Source organism: Thunnus albacares, chromosome 21 (assembly GCF_914725855.1).
Source record: "Thunnus albacares chromosome 21, fThuAlb1.1, whole genome shotgun sequence".
NCBI classification, from domain to species: Eukaryota; Metazoa; Chordata; class Actinopteri; order Scombriformes; family Scombridae; genus Thunnus; species Thunnus albacares.
The window spans coordinates 7,877,500-7,896,915 of record NC_058126.1 but is presented as its reverse complement, the minus strand read 5'-3'; the positions used below and the strand labels follow the sequence as shown (position 1 = coordinate 7,896,915).

At 37.9% G+C, this 19,416-nt stretch overlaps 1 protein-coding gene across 3 annotated transcripts in view; it reads right to left on the bottom strand.

Moving 5' to 3' along the window:
- The window catches only part of myo3a (myosin IIIA), a 61,907-nt gene that overhangs the window by 34,397 nt on the left and 8,094 nt on the right, over positions 1-19,416 (bottom strand). For all 3 annotated transcript variants that reach the window (XM_044340357.1, XM_044340359.1, XM_044340358.1), the window contains exons 4-7: positions 14,403-14,507; positions 14,119-14,218; positions 7,452-7,528; positions 3,776-3,921 (exon numbers count right to left, since the gene is read on the bottom strand). In XM_044340357.1, coding sequence (XP_044196292.1) covers positions 3,776-3,921; positions 7,452-7,528; positions 14,119-14,218; positions 14,403-14,507 — 428 coding nt within the window. The remainder of the gene's footprint in view (positions 1-3,775; positions 3,922-7,451; positions 7,529-14,118; positions 14,219-14,402; positions 14,508-19,416) is intronic.

Genomic DNA, 19,416 nt, shown 5'->3' with positions numbered 1-19,416 from the left:
AAATTATACAGCTATTCAAAATGTTTAATTTGCAAGGTAGATTTTGATTTTAATAACTTGTTTGTACCCTTCATACCCAGGTAAACTTTGTATTTAGCAAATGTGTCCAGTATTACACCTACTTTCTACAGGATTCATATCTTCTCTGTTACACATAATGAGGGATAAAAGCTTAAATCTTTACACGTGCGCATAATTAGGAGAGTCCTTTTAATCTATGCTCCAGAGTCTGATGCTTTGAGCTGGGATTTGACTTCTACTGTCATATCAATCCCTCCCTGTCTTTCTCTGTTTCTGCCTCTCTATTTAAATGTGAGGAAAGGCAGACAAAGACGATCTGACTTGTTCTTGTGGATGTTAATTTGGACTATTTTCAGTCTTTGTCTTGCCATTCTCTTTTTGGATTTAGATGAATGTGTTGAGGGTAATTTTGAGCATTGAGATCTGTTGATATGTGTGATGTACAGTGGAAACCTTGTAGAGGGATATGAAATTATGGTTTATGTTGGATTTGAATTTGTGTTGTAACTAACTAACCTACATTTTCCAAACGAGACTAGACAAAGTAACAGAAAACCATGCACAAAGTAATGCTATTTGATTCACAATTCATAATTAATAATAATTTATAAGACTATAGAGAGATGAAGATTAAAATTTGTAGGGTTTTTGTGTTGGATGGAATGCATAATGCTGATGATATTATGATTGTATACTGTAGAAGACACAGCAGAAACATAGTTTCCAGGGGTAAAAATGTTTGTTTGTTTATATTTTTTGTTTATTTAACAAGGGCCATGCACAACACAACAGTTGGGCCAGAGTTAGCCATATAGCTAATTTACATCTGCGGTCCCTGGGCAGGAAAATATTAAAGGCAATACAGTACAATACAAACTATTAACAACATTACAATTAGCAAAATGTATAGTACATCACATATAAACCAACATCATACAAAATATACATTACATATTCTTCATGTTGGAAAACAGTTGGTTCCATACAAAGTTTTAGATGATTGATCAAATCATTGGTTTGTCTTAAGACGTGTTTTAAGTGTTTTTTTGTTTCGTTTTGTTTGTTTTTTTTATAAATACTGAAGCTTGTTCATTCGCTGATATGTGTGGGAACTGAGTTCCATTTATCTGTTGCTCTGACTGAAAATGCTGATTGTCTGAAAGCAGTTTTCCTAAATTTAGCTGAGCAGTCACCTCTGACTGATGCTCTGGTCTTGCTAGCATTGTTCCTGCAGAATGACACACATTGTGTAAATGGTGGCGCATGATCATCAATTAATTTATACATCAGGCACATATCTGCAACGCAGAGAAAACTGCTGAAGGTCAATAAATTATACTTTTGAATGACGGTACAATGATAGTAGCTCCTTGGTTTTTTTATCAAGAATTTTCACAGATTGTAAAGAGTGTATAATGGTTTTAGCATAGTCACTCATGCCTGGGACCAGCTTGTAGCACAGTAAGATAAGTGCAAGAAAATTACTGAGTGCGTAAAGAGCTTAGCAGCGGCTAGAGGCAGTTGATGCCTAATATATCTAAAATTCATCAGGCTAGCTCTGACTCTTCTTGAGACCTTTTTTTTTTTATCTATTTCTTAAAATTTAAGTTAAAATCAACATTTATGCCCAGAAACTTGTTGAAGTACTCAGCAATTTTTATAACCTCTCCTTTAACTAGGATGTCAGGTTGATGTGCGTCATTTCTCTTGACAGAAAAATACATGCCTACAGTTTTGCTCACGTTAAGAATGTTTAACAAATGTTTTAAGTGGAGTCTTTTCAATCCAACAATTTGTCCTGCTCTGCTTTTATAGAGGTATAGCATTAGGAACAACACCTGGTGTCTACTGGAGCCCCATTAGCCAGGTGGACCAGCTAAGCCCACTACTACTACAGCTGCAGAAAGGTGGTAATGGTTGCAGGAAAATGTATGAGATTTGATTCAACTTTTTAATATTCCATGTAAAAACTGTAATGAAAATGAAAAGACACACCACTACGGGGTAAAAAAATGGCATTCAGACATTATAGGGAACACATCAAACTGACGGGCGTCTCTGATGATCTACTGTTTCTGTTTGGTACTGTTTAAGCCAAGGCTAAATTAAATAAGATGGGTGTGGTTGAACCGATGCCTTCGGTGTGGCTTTTTCCAAGACTGCTTGACAAATGAAGCCAGAGTAGTGAGACAAGGGAGGTGAGGAGTGAGAACAAAAAGCCTGAAGCTCTGGCTGCAGCAGTCACATAGATTCTGAGAAAGCTGTGTGATGGCTCCTGTGGAGCACGACCCCCTGAGCAAACACACAGGACAGCTATGACACAGGAACGGCCTATGTGTGTGTGTGTGTGTGTGTGTGTGATGGACAAAGTGCTGTGCCGTTAAGATGACAGTGACGGTAAGTGCTTATGCAGCTCTCACACTAGAATTAGGAGACGGTAAACAATTACTTTTCACCTTCAGCCCACAATACACACTAGATGAGAGGAGGGTTGGTGGCTGTGCTCTCAGCCTCCCCCACAGGAGGAATGGGATCAGTGCCAGGAGGGGAGGGGTTTTAGAATAAGCCCCTGCAAGCAGAAAAAAGCCGTTTGAAATGAAAAAAACTGTACTTTGTCTGGTGACAGTCAGTATAGAGAAGCAAATGACTGTGTTGGGGTGCAGGAGATGGCTTTTCAGGATTGCAGTACAAGCACTGTGTCTACATTCCACTCTGTCAGGAGTAGAGGGAAATGAGAACAAGCCCACCACTGTCTGATGGTCTGCATCAGTGCAGTGAATAAAATATCAGCTTGTTTTTGTTCTGCTAAGAGGAAATGACATGTTAATCATATCTTCAATGCATTCTCTTTTCTTATGCTTTCACAGAACTGAATCAATTGGTCAACTGACAAAAAATGTGATTTTGTCTCAAGTAAAAATGCAGATTTCACCCGTTCAAGCTTTCACAATGAAAGAATTAATATACAAGTTTTGTATAAATACTGTTATAATGTCAAGTTGGAAAACACAAACCTGTAGTCATAGGAAGATGGTGGACTTTGCTTCATAATCATATGATTTAAATTTAAGGTTACAGTGAATTGTAGACTTGTCTAGTGCAGTTAACACACTTGACACAAGGCTGAAATACTTTCATTGAGGCAAAAACCATTCACTCAAATCTAACTGTAGTCTGGCTATATAATGATATTGTCTCAACTTTCAAACTGTAATCATGTCTGTCAGGGTAAGAATCAAGATTGTAATCATGATAATGCTAGTTGGGTCTACTTTGGACAGTTGCTGCCAGCTTACTGCATCATATACCGTATGTTTGCCTCCACATTCTCAAAGGCAGCTCTGATTTCTCAGTTCACAAGCTGTCATTGGGAAGTCACAACATTCATTAATGCATTCATAAATGCATTATTGTTTCTTTACTTTGACAGTGTCACAAAATAAGGGAGATGAAAGTTTGGAGATACTAAGTGTCCAATTACCTATCTAATTATGTTTAGGCAAATGTTCATTTTGCCATAATGAAGAGACCAAAGTTCAGTAAACTATGAGTCAAGAGTCAAAGCCAAATATTTTAACTTTAAAGCCCTCGTGATAATTATGGAGGCACAGCAAGAAGGTCCTGAGATGGAACCCAGTTAGCACCGAGGTTTAGAGTATTTATTAAGTTTAAACATTGCAGATAGTGCCTGGGTCAAAGTCACAGTCCTCTGATAACAATAGATTATATTATTTTAGGTGTGATGGAGGCTCACCTGGGTATTTTGAAAAGGGCTCTCATTGGGTGGAGGTCAGACAGAGGTGGATCTCCATCACCCAGCTCTATGGCCGTGATGCCCAGGGACCAAACATCACAACGAGCATCGTAGGTCGAGTCCAGCTGCTGCTCACATGCTATTACCTGCAATGCAAAACCATGAAAACAGCGAATGTAAAAGAGGCTTTGCAGAGTAACTTTGTGACTAGACTGAATTAAGACAGAGAGGTACTTAGATGAGTCAGTAGGATGTAGGAGTGTGCTGTTGCTACTTCACCAGCCAACGAGGTGCTCAAATATCAAAGGAACAAATGTGAAAAACTGCAACACTAAGTTGACTAACTGGAAGAATCTTCTTTATTTCACCAACATGTTTAGGTGCAGGGTTTTCATCAGTGTAAAAAAACACAGCTTATATATACACACGTGTTTTGTGACTGTGAGATGTTTTTTTACTGTTTATGTTTCATCTTGTTGTGTAATTTTATTTTAAAATTTCTGTCCATCATCCTTTAGAGGCCGGCACAATCACCTTGATGAAGTCCCCGCGCCGAAACACATTGGTGAAATAAGGAAGATCCTTCCAGTTAGTCAGCATAGTGTTGCTAAGTCATATTAAGTAAAATGGCAATTCATAACTGCAGTGTTAAAGAAAGTTACTGCAGCATTAATTAGCTAAAAGAGGTGTTACAATCTCCTGATATGTAAGAGTCTTCAAAGTGAAATTTGGCTGCTAAACAAATTTCAAAGTCCAAATACTGAAAAGCAATGACCATTATACTGCAGTGATCACAAGATGGAGCTCAGATGGTGAGAACTGAATAATAATAATAATAACTTAATATGAATCACCACCTTTGTCATAGTCCCAAAAAATTGCTTAAATAGTGAAAGGTTGCAGTCATATATATTCCAACATATTTTGATAATTATTTTAGATGACCATGACTTCACTGATCACAAGATCTAAACATCATTAAACTTTTGGCTTGCATACAGTTCAGAGATGATTTCTCTTTTTTTTTTATCCCTGAAATTACTAATTAGACTTGAACAGACTAGACTTGTATGATAGGACTGATGTTGTTAAGTTTTGGCCTACTTCCTTAGTAGAGAGTCAATATTCATGTATTGTTGGTGGATATTTCATTAGCCCTTGCACACACATACTATATACTAAAAAAACATCTAACAGAGCATAATGTCAATTAGTTTCCCATTACCAAAAGAAGAAATTAAATTGTAACAGAACTCCAAAGGCGCAATCTCATCATCATCTACTGTGAGCAATATGGTGTGAACAGACACACACACATACACACAGACTATCATCAATGTCCTGAGGGCAACATGGTACCCAATCAACAATATGAATCATCTGAGTGGGAGGTATAAGTACACAAAACTACACACACACACACAAACACACGTTCACTGTCAAACAGCTGCAATCAATATAATTTGTATTCCAAATTCTCTGTAGTCATGTGCGATAACTTATGTACACATACAAACAGACAAATCATTACCAGATTATCAATAAGACATCTTGAAATGTACACACATGCTCATTCATGGAAAACAAAACACAAAGTCTCTCTCTACTCTGTTAAATCAGTCCCCTGATCACTATCTTTGTACAAAAATCTAAATAAATGATTAAAACAGTTCCACAAAAGAGCCAAATAGATCCAGCTGACACACCCTAAATCAGCACTAAATGTACTTACAGCTCTTGTAGAAAGTGAAGCTCATTTAAAACTTATAAAAATTGCAGATGTGACACAACTTACCCCACAACTCAAAGTTACACAAGTAAATCCTCTTCAAAAGGTAGGTAGGATCACATCTGAATAAATACGATACCGTATATTTTGCAGAACTCTCAAGGACGTCAGCAAAAAGCTTTTCTTGTTATAACATTAATACTGTAGCTCCTTCTTTAAGGTTCTCCCTCCTGATCCCCAGAGGACAACAATTTCAACCCTTTTGAGTCTAGAGAGTCCACCTTCATCATGTTCTTTCTTTGAAGTTAGTTGATGAACATGTTGTTCAATTAAGATTAAAATCTTTGAGTCAGTCTGACAGGATGCGTCATGCATTGTTTAGTCTAATGTATAATTTGCACAGCATGCAAACCTCATGTAAATATGTCTATTTTGATTTGGTAACAGGTTGCACAAGGTTATTCTATAGAGGGTAAATTGGGTGACAGTGTTCACACTGGAAAGTAATATATTTAAAACCATAATGCATTATAAAAGCGTAAGTGCGGTGTTAAGAAAGAGTAGCTGTGGTGAAGAGTATACGTTTACCCGTCTTATCCCTCCAGAGGTTTCTAATGGTTCATTTAATCTAGTCCTGATCAGTGTGTCGAGGTTAGTGTTCACACAGCTTGTTATAGGATGCCTTTACCTCAGGTGATGTAGGTTGGATTCAATGAAATATCAATGAAAGGTGTCTACTTGATAACCTAAAACACGCATCTGTTTTCCCTTAGTCTCAACATTCATTCAGTTAACGTTCTGATTATTTCAAGGGTAACTTTCTACTCACTGAAGAAGTCAGGTCTCAAGTTTTGTATCCCCTAAGAAATGAGTTTCCTCTGGTAGTGTGTCTTTGTCTTGGAGATGTAACAAATGACAGTTTCATTAAAACTTAGATGTTACTCTAGTTGTTTTTGGCTGTTGTTTAATACGTTTTTGAGCACATTGTACTCACAGAAGTAATCTTGGGACACACCAAGAGGACTTAGACAATCAGACAGCTTGAAACCAATCCAACATTTTAGTTAGATTGTCTAAACCTAGACAAAAGAAAGATAGTGTATTTGAAATGTTTGTAATAACCCCTCATTGCACATGAAATCTTTAAACTATGATGTTTACAGCAGACAGTTTGAGTAATGGTTTGCCTTTGTTTTCTCTTCTAAATCAAGTGATTGATGTCCCCACATCCCCCTGATCTCAGCAATGAACTGAGCACAGTGTTGTTATTACAGATTGAAACAATGTCACAAACTAAAAAAATAAGATCCAAAATTGAATTATTCTGTAGTCTGACACTGTTTGTGATTTAAAACAATAAAACATCACACAAAAAACAAACAAACAAAAAAATCTTATGGCCACTTCATAAGAGTATCAATTTTATACGTTTGTAGGCCACTTTCATTTATTGTAACTCTAAGAAATATTTATTTTTCTGACACACTTGTTGTTTTCTGTCTAGATCTGTAATTGCAGTAAGAAAACACTCCCAGAGGAAACAAACTTTCACTTTATATTGTCCCTTATACAGATAATAATAGTTACATCTGAAATCAAATCATATGCACAACTAAGAAAATAATTCAGGTGATATTTCAGCCCTTTAATCTGCCATAAAAAAGAGCAGAGGATGTGACTGGGCGACTTGTTATGTGTAATACAGGTATAAAATCTTGATGTTAACATTTCTATATAGCAGGTACAGTACACTGCAGGTGCACTGAGACGTGATTAGATGGGTAATGAATGATGGAGGCTGTCCGTTCCATTTTTTTCATGAACATCATATTTGATAGTGTTATCTCATTGATGATTATTAACTGTGGCCCACTGGGATCTGCTCCAGGCTAATGTACTGGAAAGAGAAGAGGCTGCGGGAGCGTTTATAGGCCAGTTTTACCGTACCTCCGGAGCCATCCAGAAGGGAGTCCCCACAGAGGTGTTCCTCCTCAGACGGGTATTTGTCAGCTGGGCTGAAACACCTGCAGAGAAGAGAACACACACCTCAGCCATTTTAGCCTCACTGTCAGGACAATGCAGACAATTTAAACTATCTCAATAACTTCCTTGACATGTTTTTTTTTCTTTCCACAATGATCAGACGGGTAAAAGTGATGATCTGTGAAAAGGGAAACGGTGAACAGTAAACAACAGGGTGCTGCTCTACAGATATAGGCCTGAATGAATCTCAGAGCTTTCTCGTTCCCTACTGATAGAGCTGTCACTATAGTGACAAGGAGGAAAAACAAAACCCACACATACACACAGAAACATCAAGCTGAAATGTTTCCCCCTGCAAATGATAGATTACTTTGAATTACAAATTCCTATGTGACTGAGGGTGATTTTGCCAGGCATTTCAAGAACAGCATTTGAATACAATTCAACTGTAGACAGACTCCTCTCAGAACAAGATATCTGAGTGATTTATTAGTTTAGCTCATACTGTATATATGCCCTTATAACAAGACACGAGGACAAAGTCAGGACAATCATAGTATCAAGTCAGAGGGGAATAAATTCAGCACAAAACGGGACTGCAGAGCGAAACAGAGGGCATGTATGTCCCTATGTGTGTATGTTAATGTGCGTTAAAAAGCTTGACAAGGAACATGCTGACCCACAGTCGTGACTTCAGTCCAGTCCAGATGAATCAGCGTTACACCACACTGTGATGTATCCCAGGGCTGGCTCGGCTGAAGCAGCAGCCAAGATCAGGCGCGGCAACCAGGACAAAAGCAGAGCCTCGAGACAAAAGGCTTACCAACAAACAAAGGTGATCTACTGATGCACGGCATGCTGCTACAGGACATTGTCTCTGTCTTGTACAGCATGTGTTAACGCAAATCTGAATCACATGTGTTCTAGCAATCAGACATATGGCGTTAAAAAGCTCAGAGGAAATGCAATCCACCAACAAAACACCCAGATGACGAAATGTGTTCAAATGTGCTCAGAACATAAAACTTGCAGATATGTGCACAGTCCTTTTGTAGATACATGAAAAGCATTTACACTACATAAATATATTTATAACAGTGTCAGCAAAAGCCCATTCTGTGCTCTATTTTCTGACAACTTCATTACTGTCGGTACTAGTACAGTAATACACTGATGCTCTGAGGGTGCTGGTGGGTTAAAGCCAGCGGTGGAGAGAAATGCCAGGAGTAGCAATGCGGAGGAAAACAGTTCTGTGGCAAACATCAAAAGGGATTAGAGTTACGTGCAGCGGAGGATATATGCACGAGGCTGACGCACACACTCACATGCTGTCACTAAACCACAGAGCTGAACCACACAGACCCTTAGTTTTACATTGATGCAGGTGCATACACACCGAAACCAAACTATCCCTCTTAGCCCACAATTATCTGATCAAATTTATGGTTTACGCACACACACATATGTACATCTGTTGTAATATATATAAGGTATATGAATGGGTGAGTATGCAGAAACACAAGGAGGTCCCTATTAAAGCTCTCACAGCCCCTCTCTTTCCACTACATTAGCCCCGATTGGAGCCTGGTGGGCCACACTTAATAATCATCACAGAGATAACGCTGTCAATTAGAATATTCATGAGAGACCCATGAACGAAAGGCTCCTCTCATTCTTCCGCTGCTCTTTTTGGGTCCATCTCTTTGCTATTTTGTTTCTGCGCTGGTGATGAGTCACTGCGGGGGCTTTATCTCTTCAGCTGCTTAGTGTAGCGTGCGCCCCTCCACATGAAAAACCATTAATCCCAGCATGACGCATTGCCTGCGTGTAGCGCAGAGAAAAGCATGAGTTGCCCCCCCCCCCCCCCCCCCCCCCCCCCCCGTATTTTTTTTTTTTTTTGGTTTCGTCACTCTGCAAGTTTTTACACACGTCTTGCTTCTTTCTAAATCGCTGCTCCTATTTTTTCCCTTTTCTGGTGAGTGCTCGTGTCTATTTTCGGATGTAACGAGTATCTGATAGAAATTTTAACTGTCAGCAATGTTTAAGACTTGTAGACTGTTAATAACAAAAGATGTTACAATCATTTTTGTGCCTATGGGTCTCTCACTCTGGAACAAACTCCGATATGGGCCTTTGCTCTTTGAAAACTACTAAATTCTTCATTGGCAGATGATACCGCAGGATGCCTTGTCTTATCAGCTCAGTTCACTGCTTTGTCTCACGTCTCACAATATATGCCTAGTATCTTGAAGAGGTGACAAATTTAGATTTACAGTAAGCACAGAAATGTTTTGTGTCAACAGATCTAATTTACTATAAAAGCATCAAATCAAGTCTACAGGCATGCTAGCTGCACTGTGATGCTGTACTTTGCCTCAGAATAGCAGTACTTTGACATAAATACTAATGTCAGCAAGCTGATATTGATAACAATAACAATGCTGACATGCTGATGTTATCAGTCACGTAGTCTATTTGCTAATTAGCACAAAGCTGAGACTGATGGGAATGTTCCTAAGTTTTGAAGGTATTAGGTTATAAAACAAAGTGTTGGACATATTAAAATTTTGACCTAATGGTGCTGATGATGCAAAGTTAAAGGATCACCAAAGTTATTATATTTTCATCCTGAGGGGGTCATGACACTACAGTAAATTTAGTTCATACTCTCCAGACTCTTGTAGTGTCAAGAATGTGTCTTTTACCTACAAACATACTATTGTAGGCCTATATTTTAACTCAATCTTCAATATTAATTGTTTTATTTGCTATTACTTTCGTCCATTTTGAGATCTCTCTTTGATTTGTCTCTATTTGAACCCTTTCTGTTCCATTATGTATCGAGTGTTCCTATTTCTTATTTTAAAGACAGATGAAGACAGACTATTATTTAATGGCAATCCATCCAATAGTTGTCCAGACATTTCACTCAAAACCGCAAATGTCAACCTCATGGTAACGTTAGAGGAAAAGTCAGGGGATCAACCAAAGTCATTAAGATTCATCCTGAGCGCACCAAGGATATCTGTATCAAATTTTGCCAATCCATCCATCCCATAGTCGTTGAGATATTTCAGTTTGGAATAAAGTGGTGAACCAGCAGACAGACACCACTAGTGGCTAAAAATACAGGTTTGGTTGATCATATAGGGGAATAAACTACATCTGTGTCACATGAGAGAAAGCATCAAGACATTTAGTTGTGGTTTTGTCATTTTAGCTTTCTCCCACAGTGATAAAGGTACAAATGGTACAACAAGGCACAAACTGCTAACCCTAACCAGGGTAACAGTTTCAACTTTATACATATCACATTGAACATGATGATGCTTATGCTGCTTTAGACGTAACTTTCTCACTTTCAATTTGTGCCTCTATTCCTGTTCTTCACTGTTGCCTTTAGTGGTTTCATTTCTACAGTTTAGCTTTTAGGACAAAGTCTACGTTTCATTAGACATCCTACCGTTTCCTATCACAAAAAACAGTGTCTCTTCTTTTACCCACTACACCTCTTGACTCATTCATGCATTTGTTTTAAATATGTATTGAACATTTAAGATCATATAGCAGCAAATATACATTCCCACAATATAAGCTAATGTAGGGGTTAAATATGGTTTGCAGCGTTTACTCTAAGGTCTCAAAACAAATGATTTATTGGTCATAATGCTATAACTGTAAATGTAATTACTTCCTATCTGGGTTTCGGGAGCTGCTCACTATACAACATGCACACGCTGAACTGAGAGTTGAAACTTTACAACGTTTTTATGTAATGAATTCCTTCTCAGACGCACTTCTATAGATACTGTACCCTTCCTATCTTAGACATTCGTTGTTTAGCCAGAGAAAGAGCAGATAGTTGATAAGATGTTCTGAAGCAAACAGGAATCTGGATTATGCAACAGAAAATTGTTGATGTTATTTCTGATGCCCAGATCCTAGCCAAATAAATAGTCTCATATGTGCAGTATCTTCTGTGAATCCTTAAAGCCTTTTATAATGTACTTGAAACAATGAGGACTGTTGAAGTTTATATTCATTTTGCAGCACCACTGTTGTTCTTTTTACAAGAATTTCTGTTGTACTTGTAATAAAACTAGTTACATCAAGTGGTAGGTGTGTGATTTTTATTATTATTATTTTATTATTTTCATTATCTCCGTTTACAAGATCAAGCTGTAAAGAACTGCTGATACACTTAAACATTAACCAAACAAATTTCCCCGTGTGGGATAATAAAGTTGACCAGAATCTGAATTTGAATAATACTTTGCATTATCGACTACTGTCTCAAAATGTCTAAATTTGGTAACAAGCTAACAAGCTAGTGTTTGGAGCTACAGAAGATGTGTGTGGGTTGAGTCCCCTTTTCTCCACATCACTGGTGTGTTAGCTTTGCAGTGGCTATTAGTTGCATAATAGATCCAATTATTTAGATTTGTTTGACATATTTGCAGACAAATATGCTTTAACAGATCAAAATTTCATTGTATTAAAATTGTGTGCAAAACCATACTTATATGACCATTTAATTGGAGTAACAACATACTTTATATGTACTAAGAAACTGTATTTAACTTGGAAATCTTGTTGAAATCTTACACAGTATTCTACAAATTCTTAAAATTCTTATGCATTACATAACATAATATCAGACCTGATACTAAGGGCCATATTTACATGTACTCAGCATATTAAAGACTGGCAATAAAACACTTTTATCTGTAGATATTTAACTGCCACTCTTATCAAGAGGGATTTAAAATGTCTCTCTCAAAGACACTTTGACAGCTCAAGTGGCTGTAGGTGGACACACAGCTGTTCTGGAGATCAGTCTTGTGATTTGACAGTTCTTCACAACCACCACTAACAAACATTGTAAATGTCAGTGATTGCCTGCTGATGTCTTTCTTTTCATCTGTGCAGTCTGTTGCTTTTTAACATATGCAAAATGTAATTTCAAAATGCCACCTCCATCCAATTAAAAAATACAGTTTCTTGGTAGTTATTGATCAGTATTTGAGTGTTCTTATTTTGTGATTAAAAGCCTACAGTTAGCTTATAATTTCAGTATTTTCAAACTGAAAAAAAGATTACAACCACTTGCTGTAACCTAACTTCTCACTAGCCACTACATGCATTAACTATAAATAGGTTGTTTCTTAGTTTATTATGTTTTCATGGAAAGTGACAAAGTAAAAAAAAAAAAAGAACAGCTTTTACTGACCCTGAAATGTCCTGCTTAGACATATGTGCAGTATATTACATTTGTTGTGTACAAGTCCATTAGTACACCCACTGAGGATGTAACATTTCACAAATGTCAGTCTATTCTTTTGAATTACACAGCAGCAAAAATAAAACGTGTCTGAGGACAACCAAATGTAATGAAAAAAAATAGGCGATATTATCTTGGCTGCGTTTCAACAGATTATGAACTCATGATGAATTGTTCCATGATGAATTGAGAGCACATTGATTCTTGTAATGCAGCACAATTTATATTACACCTCTTAATAAACTAACTATTTCATCTTAGGATAGAGTTATTGTGTTGAATAGGCTATGATGTGAAAACTGAAATTTAAAAACACAACAATACAGCCAGGGTTTGGTTGAAACTGGCGTCTTGCCAACTGCCGACTGGGTCTTATTGACCTTTTATGAAGTTTATCTCAGGTTCATTGCAGGCCAACAAAGGTTCAGTCTGATAACAGTAAACGAGTCTAGACAATAAGCAAATCTAGACTTTTGGCCTACCGACCATAAAACACCAAAACATCACAAACTACTAAACAAATTTCATAAATCAGGATCCTAAAAGAGGTCAAAATACTTTCCATGGGCTCCCTTATCACAACGAAGACATTTGAATGCACAATGCAAATTAAACGTGTAACTTCTTGATCCTTGGAGGCCTCAAACTCTTTCTCTTTTTCTCTTCAAAACTGGTGCAATAAACAGGTGTTGAGAATTTCTATGACAGCTTTGTGAGGAGGATGAAAAGGTGGCCAAGCTCCATATTAGCTACTTCACATTCATCCCCTCCTCCTCCTCCTCCTCCTCCTCCTCCTTGTATAAGAGTTGTGCACTTTGTGTTTCATGGTTAGGAAAAGGCTTTTAAGAGAAGCCCACAATTAGTCGACTAAATACAAACCTACACGCACGTTGAGTGGGGATTTTATTTGTAATGAAAACAGGCAGCTGGTTTTTCAGAACCTGAAGAAACGGGCGTGAGTCATCCCTGGAAATAGTCAGAATCACTTTGCCTATCATTAGCCTTCAATCCAGAAACTATGGTGTTCTGCTCTGAGCGCCTCATTTGGTTAAGAAAACCCAAAAGCAAATCAGTGCGTACACAGAGTGAATAGCAACAATGTCCTCTGCTGTCTGGTGTAGAATGTAAAAGATATGGCTTAATGGAAAAGTATAATCGTCTGCCACCTTGTTGGGTTGTGTAAACCTCTCAAGGAAACTAATTAGTAGCGCAATTTATTTAGCAAGCAGCTGAAGGTAATGGATTTGACCCTTTGCAGAATCCTGTTAAATAGAGCCATAACATGATTTTCACTGATTAGAGAAGGATAGTACAAGAACGACATGATGTACAAAGAGAAACATTGCATACCGAAGTCCACGAGTTTGACCCCTCCTTGCGTTGTCAATAGGATGTTATTGCCTTTGACATCACGGTGGATGGTCTTGTTGATGTGCAGGTGCTGGAGGCCCTGTGAAAAAAAAAAAATAGGGTTAGCAGCTTTTTCTGACAAGCACCTGCCTCCAAAATGATCCCGTTTAAACTCACTCTTTTCATTAAAGCTCTTTATTGAGGAGGAGGTTGTTCAGTTCAACTCTACAGTACACTATTGTCTCCCCACCGGCAGCCAGGCACATTCAAAAGGCCAGACTTACCATGAGGGCTTCATGCAGGATGTAGGCAATAATGGCTTCATCCATTCTGTCTCCCCTTTTCAGCATGCCTTTGGCAAGATCTGTCACCGAGCCGCCATTGCAAAGCTACGGCAGAAAGACACACAAAGAAAAGAGGAAAATGAGCAAATAAACTCAACATGAGTCAGCAGTTATAGCTTATACAATGTGTAGAAATCTGGGGCGTTTTAGAGATGCAGAATTTCACGTGGAGGTAGAAAACAGCAGAGGATGAAACCGTTTTTGATCATAAGATTTCACAGTCAGAAAAGGGATGCTGAAAGTAATTCAATCAATCTGTAGCGGCTTATCTTTTAGAGACAGCTTAGTGGGAGGTGAAAATTGTGCCTGTGGAGAAAATGTACATTTTGTGAGCGGGGTTTAATCTACGCTGTGATGACTAAGCAGGGTAAAAATATCACTATATGTTTCCAGACAATGCCAAGGTTTGTAATATAAATTACGCACCATTTACAGGCTAAAAATTCTTGCTGGATATAGAGCGTACCGACATTAAAATCAGTGTGACCCCTTTCTTCTACTCAAGGAGCAAGAGACATTTCGTTTTTGTGTGTTTATAGGCGTTTTCTTATGGTATACTGTGTCTAGATATGGACTCCACCGTCAATAGCAATCCCCCTTGGAAAATTACAGAAAATTACCCGGTGGGTTGCCTTGGCAACAATAATAACCCTTAATTTGGGCCTTTCTTTGGGGGATGCCAGAGGTTTACGAAAAATAAAAAGCTCTAAGATGTCAAACATTGTGCTGGAAGCTGGTAGTCGACAGAAATTGCATATTCCCCATATGAAGACTGTTTGTAAACACAGACCTTGTCACTCTGTGAGGTAAAAGATATCATCTACAGATGCAGAAACACACAAAAGCAATCTCACGTCTTATGTTTGTTGTGAACATTTTGCATTTCAACACATGCAAAAAAGAAAAAGGAAAAAAAAAAACTTCCAAAACATTTTGTGTTAGGAAATTTTAATCATATCTCTTCACGAATTATACACTTGTTCTTTTTTAATTACACTGATTTCCCGTACACATATACTGAAAGCTTAATTAGGCAATAAACATGCAGTGGTGTTTGGTTATTGAGGATAAGAATCACTCCCCTGCAGCAATTGTACTAAAGACATTGTGCAGCACATATCAGAAAAGGTAACTAATGAATACGTTATATACTACAGCATTTACGCAACTGTAACTTTTTTAATGCACATTCAAAATAACAGGCTTTGGTACACAGCAGCACAGCATGAGTCTTATAATACAATATTTTCTTTTTCCAAGGATGGTTAGGGAAGTTGGAAGTTTACTTAATTGTATGTTTTGTGAAAAAAGAGCAAAAGTGAGAAATGCATCCATATTTTTGAAATGCTTTATGATGGTACTATAGGAAAATGATGCTAACATCTTGTAGTATTACTCTATGGATGACTTCCCCTGCCTCCTGCACTAAAGTGCTGACTTGTAAAATAGTACCATCACAACACAAGTATAATATCTGCGGTTGTGTGCCCAAATCACCAAACAGGGACCCATTTTGTCATCTCATTATAATTCCACCCACAGGGCTTGTTTCTCCATATTGTTTCTTTGCTACATAATGCAGCTAATTGAGCTAACCACAGGAAGCTACAAATTGTGTCTTCCACTTACAGTTACAATGAACACTTTAAATACACAATAAAACACTAAAATGCAGCATGACTTTGTTATTGATGTCCTGTATCTTGTTGGAAAAGGATTTTTAAAATACAGTACATCAAAAAATAATCCATTATTTGAGAGTGAAGCAAGTCTTTGACCTTGACTAAGTGATGGCATAAGTTTCTCCATCGTGCCTCGTGTCTGTTTTCTATCTGCCTATCCAGAGGGCTGTTGCAGGATGGATGGCAAGTATCTCAGCTGCCACATGGGGAGCTTAATCACTCCCTCTCTCTGCTATCAGACGTGCAGACAAACTGCAGTTAGGCAGAGAATACCGCCGAGGCTTTCACAGACAGCACAGTGCCCTGACAATGAGCCCGAACCTGACGTCAGTCCACATCACCACTGCCATATCACTTGTCATCATTAAATTACACAGGGCAGACAGACAAATCCATATTAATGAGAGGTGCGGTGCCCTAGATTTTAGCTGAGCTAAACGTTAGCGCCCTCACCTTAGCCACACAGTGCTCACCTCCAGAAAGTGATGCTCGACATGAACATTAATTATTTCAGATGTGGTGAAGACTCAAATCTCTGCAGGGTGGAAATGATATATGTAACCCGCTTTGATTTAAGTCATGTACAGATTAAACCGGATTTCCTAACCTTTCTATGAAATGAAAGCTTGCGTACAGATATTTAAACATAACTAGTTTAAGGTTTCTTTTCTGAAACATCTCTATGATCATAATATACAGTAAACAAATCACTTGTTAACAAAAGATTGCATTAAACCATTAAATTATAGCAAACAAAACTGTAGGGCTCACTGGAATATACAGTGCACTAACAGGTAAAAAGATGATTGTGTAATCCATTAAATCTGGTCAAACTGGTCATGTTAATTTTGGGATAAAACTCCCACTTTGCTAAGAAAGATACAATACAACTGGTTGCCATTTACTTGCTATTATCCCAAAAGTGGACTGCAAAAATATCCAACAATAGAGAAGCTCCACAGTAAAACAAGCAGACTAAATATTATTGCTAAAAATGATTTATAAGTCTGTCCGATTATTCATTGTTAGGAATTTGCATTTTTCAATACGGCAGAAGAGAAACTACTAATATAAAAGGTTTGTTAAGATCTATGTCTTACATCTACATCTTGCATGTCACGTGAGTTTCTACAGAACTGTCAATTTTCAAAGAATAAAACTGAATACATTGAATATTGAGCGGGACACTCTCCATTACAAATGAGGTCAGGTGCTTGTTTAGTCATGCAAATGAAAGGAGTTGATCAAAGACGGGTAAAAGAAGTGGATGAAACAAACGTAAAGATGAAACAAACGGGGGGCTGTCCCCTCACTCAGTCTGGAGACACCACACTGCAGCCTTTAAACACACAGGTGCTGACTTTCTATCTTTGATGTACGTTTTCCCCGCAAATATAAATCTATATTGTTTTGCTTGTTTACTGTCACGTTAATGGAAGCCTGGTGTTGCATCAAGTCTGCAGCACTGACTAGCCGCTTGTGTTTCTGCGTGTGTGACACGCTGGATCGTCTCCAGAGAAAAGCGCTCCTATTGTTACTGTGGCCTTATCGTTTACACGAGCATAAAAGCTGAGGTGTCTACTTTCCAACTGTTTATTGGAAACTCCCAACTAGGAATACTATTTTAAACCTCATTGGAAATTAATGACTGCAGAAGCCCGGGGTAGGAGTCAGGACAGACACTAATGGGGCTACATTTTATATAATTTTTAACTTTCATATGTGTGTGACAAAACCACAATGTAGTACAAAGATAGAGGACAAGCAAAACTTAATATGAAAGAAATTGCAAATTTGATTCATTTTATTATATTATTTATTTGCAGGGATGATGCTCATTAATCAAAAGAAGAAGAGAAACTGAGGAATAGTTAGCCCAAGAGGCTAATTTTCATCTGTTGTCCCTGACCAGATGTTAAAGAGGCAGCCTAAAAACAGTACACATCCACCATCAAACAATGTCACAACACAATATAATTAACAACACCAGCTTTGTATACTCATGTTTTTTCCATCACTTTTTTCCACACTTCCTTTGTATTTCTTCGAAAACTGTTCATTTTTACTCCATTCGTCAATCCCCAAATTACACTGCTTTTACCGCCATTAATTCCCTGTGTAAGCACCATTTAAAAAACTCTGGGTGTGCTGTCATATGGCTTTATATGTTTTTCAGCCACTCAACCATAAAAGTATGTTTGATCAAGTTCTACAGAGACAATTTTAGTTCTTACAGGTTTTATCATCTCTGTGAAGCTCTTTAAGATGCCAGTGCACTCCTGATGAAGGCCCGTCATGCTCTTACGTCTTGCATTTCTTAATGACTGAACCCAGCACTCAGAGGTGGTTACACTGACAGGTGTGTGCCTCCTTAAAATACTTCCAGTCAATCTAATTTGCCACAGGTGGACTTCTAAATCAACTAAATCAACTCTTAATAACTCTTAATAGTTCAGCTGCTGATTGTTATAGCGCCATCACAACAATAGATGGATGTGTTGTAGATTCTCAGAGCATGCCATACATCCATTATATACATTCTAGTTAGATTGTAAAAAGCTAGCTACAGAAAAGTACATGATTACTGAGCTGGACAGTCACTATACACCCCAAAGTAATCTTGTTGTTCACTTTGTGACAAGGAGGATGATCACTGAGAGTAGAGTGGTTTCCAGTGGAAGTGCCAAAAAGGTTTGGATTACAAAGCTGTCTTTCACTTTACCCCATGTTGTCACTATCAAATCTCTACTGTCATCAGAATCACATTAGAGAAAACACAAACAGCCAAAGCGGATGAATTACAGTTCACAGTTGGTTTACACATGGTATCTCTATAACTCAGACGCAGAGGTAGAAGTAAAAATCTGGCCCAGGTCAGTGTCAAGGCAAAGACTCTTCATGAAGATGGTTCTGTCTTTTGAATATATATTCAAAAGATCGGTCAAGTGAAAATGTTGGAGGTGTAATAACACAAGTGATATGTGTTCTGTGAAGTCATTAAAACAAGGCGTCACAGCCGAGATCAGGTATTTCTGGTCTAAATGGACTCACCAGCTTTCCCATGTGATGGTTAGCCTTTGCTGCTACCAGCATTATTATAAAAGGTAGTAACAACAAAGAAGTTCAATTTTGGTTTCACCAAATTGAATACAGGGCTCAAAATGCAATACAGGCACAGAGTAACGCAATTTCAATTTGTGACATAGTGACTTTCATTTTTTTGCATAATGGAAGATGAGATACATCTTTGAAAGGTGAGCTTTTAAAGGTTG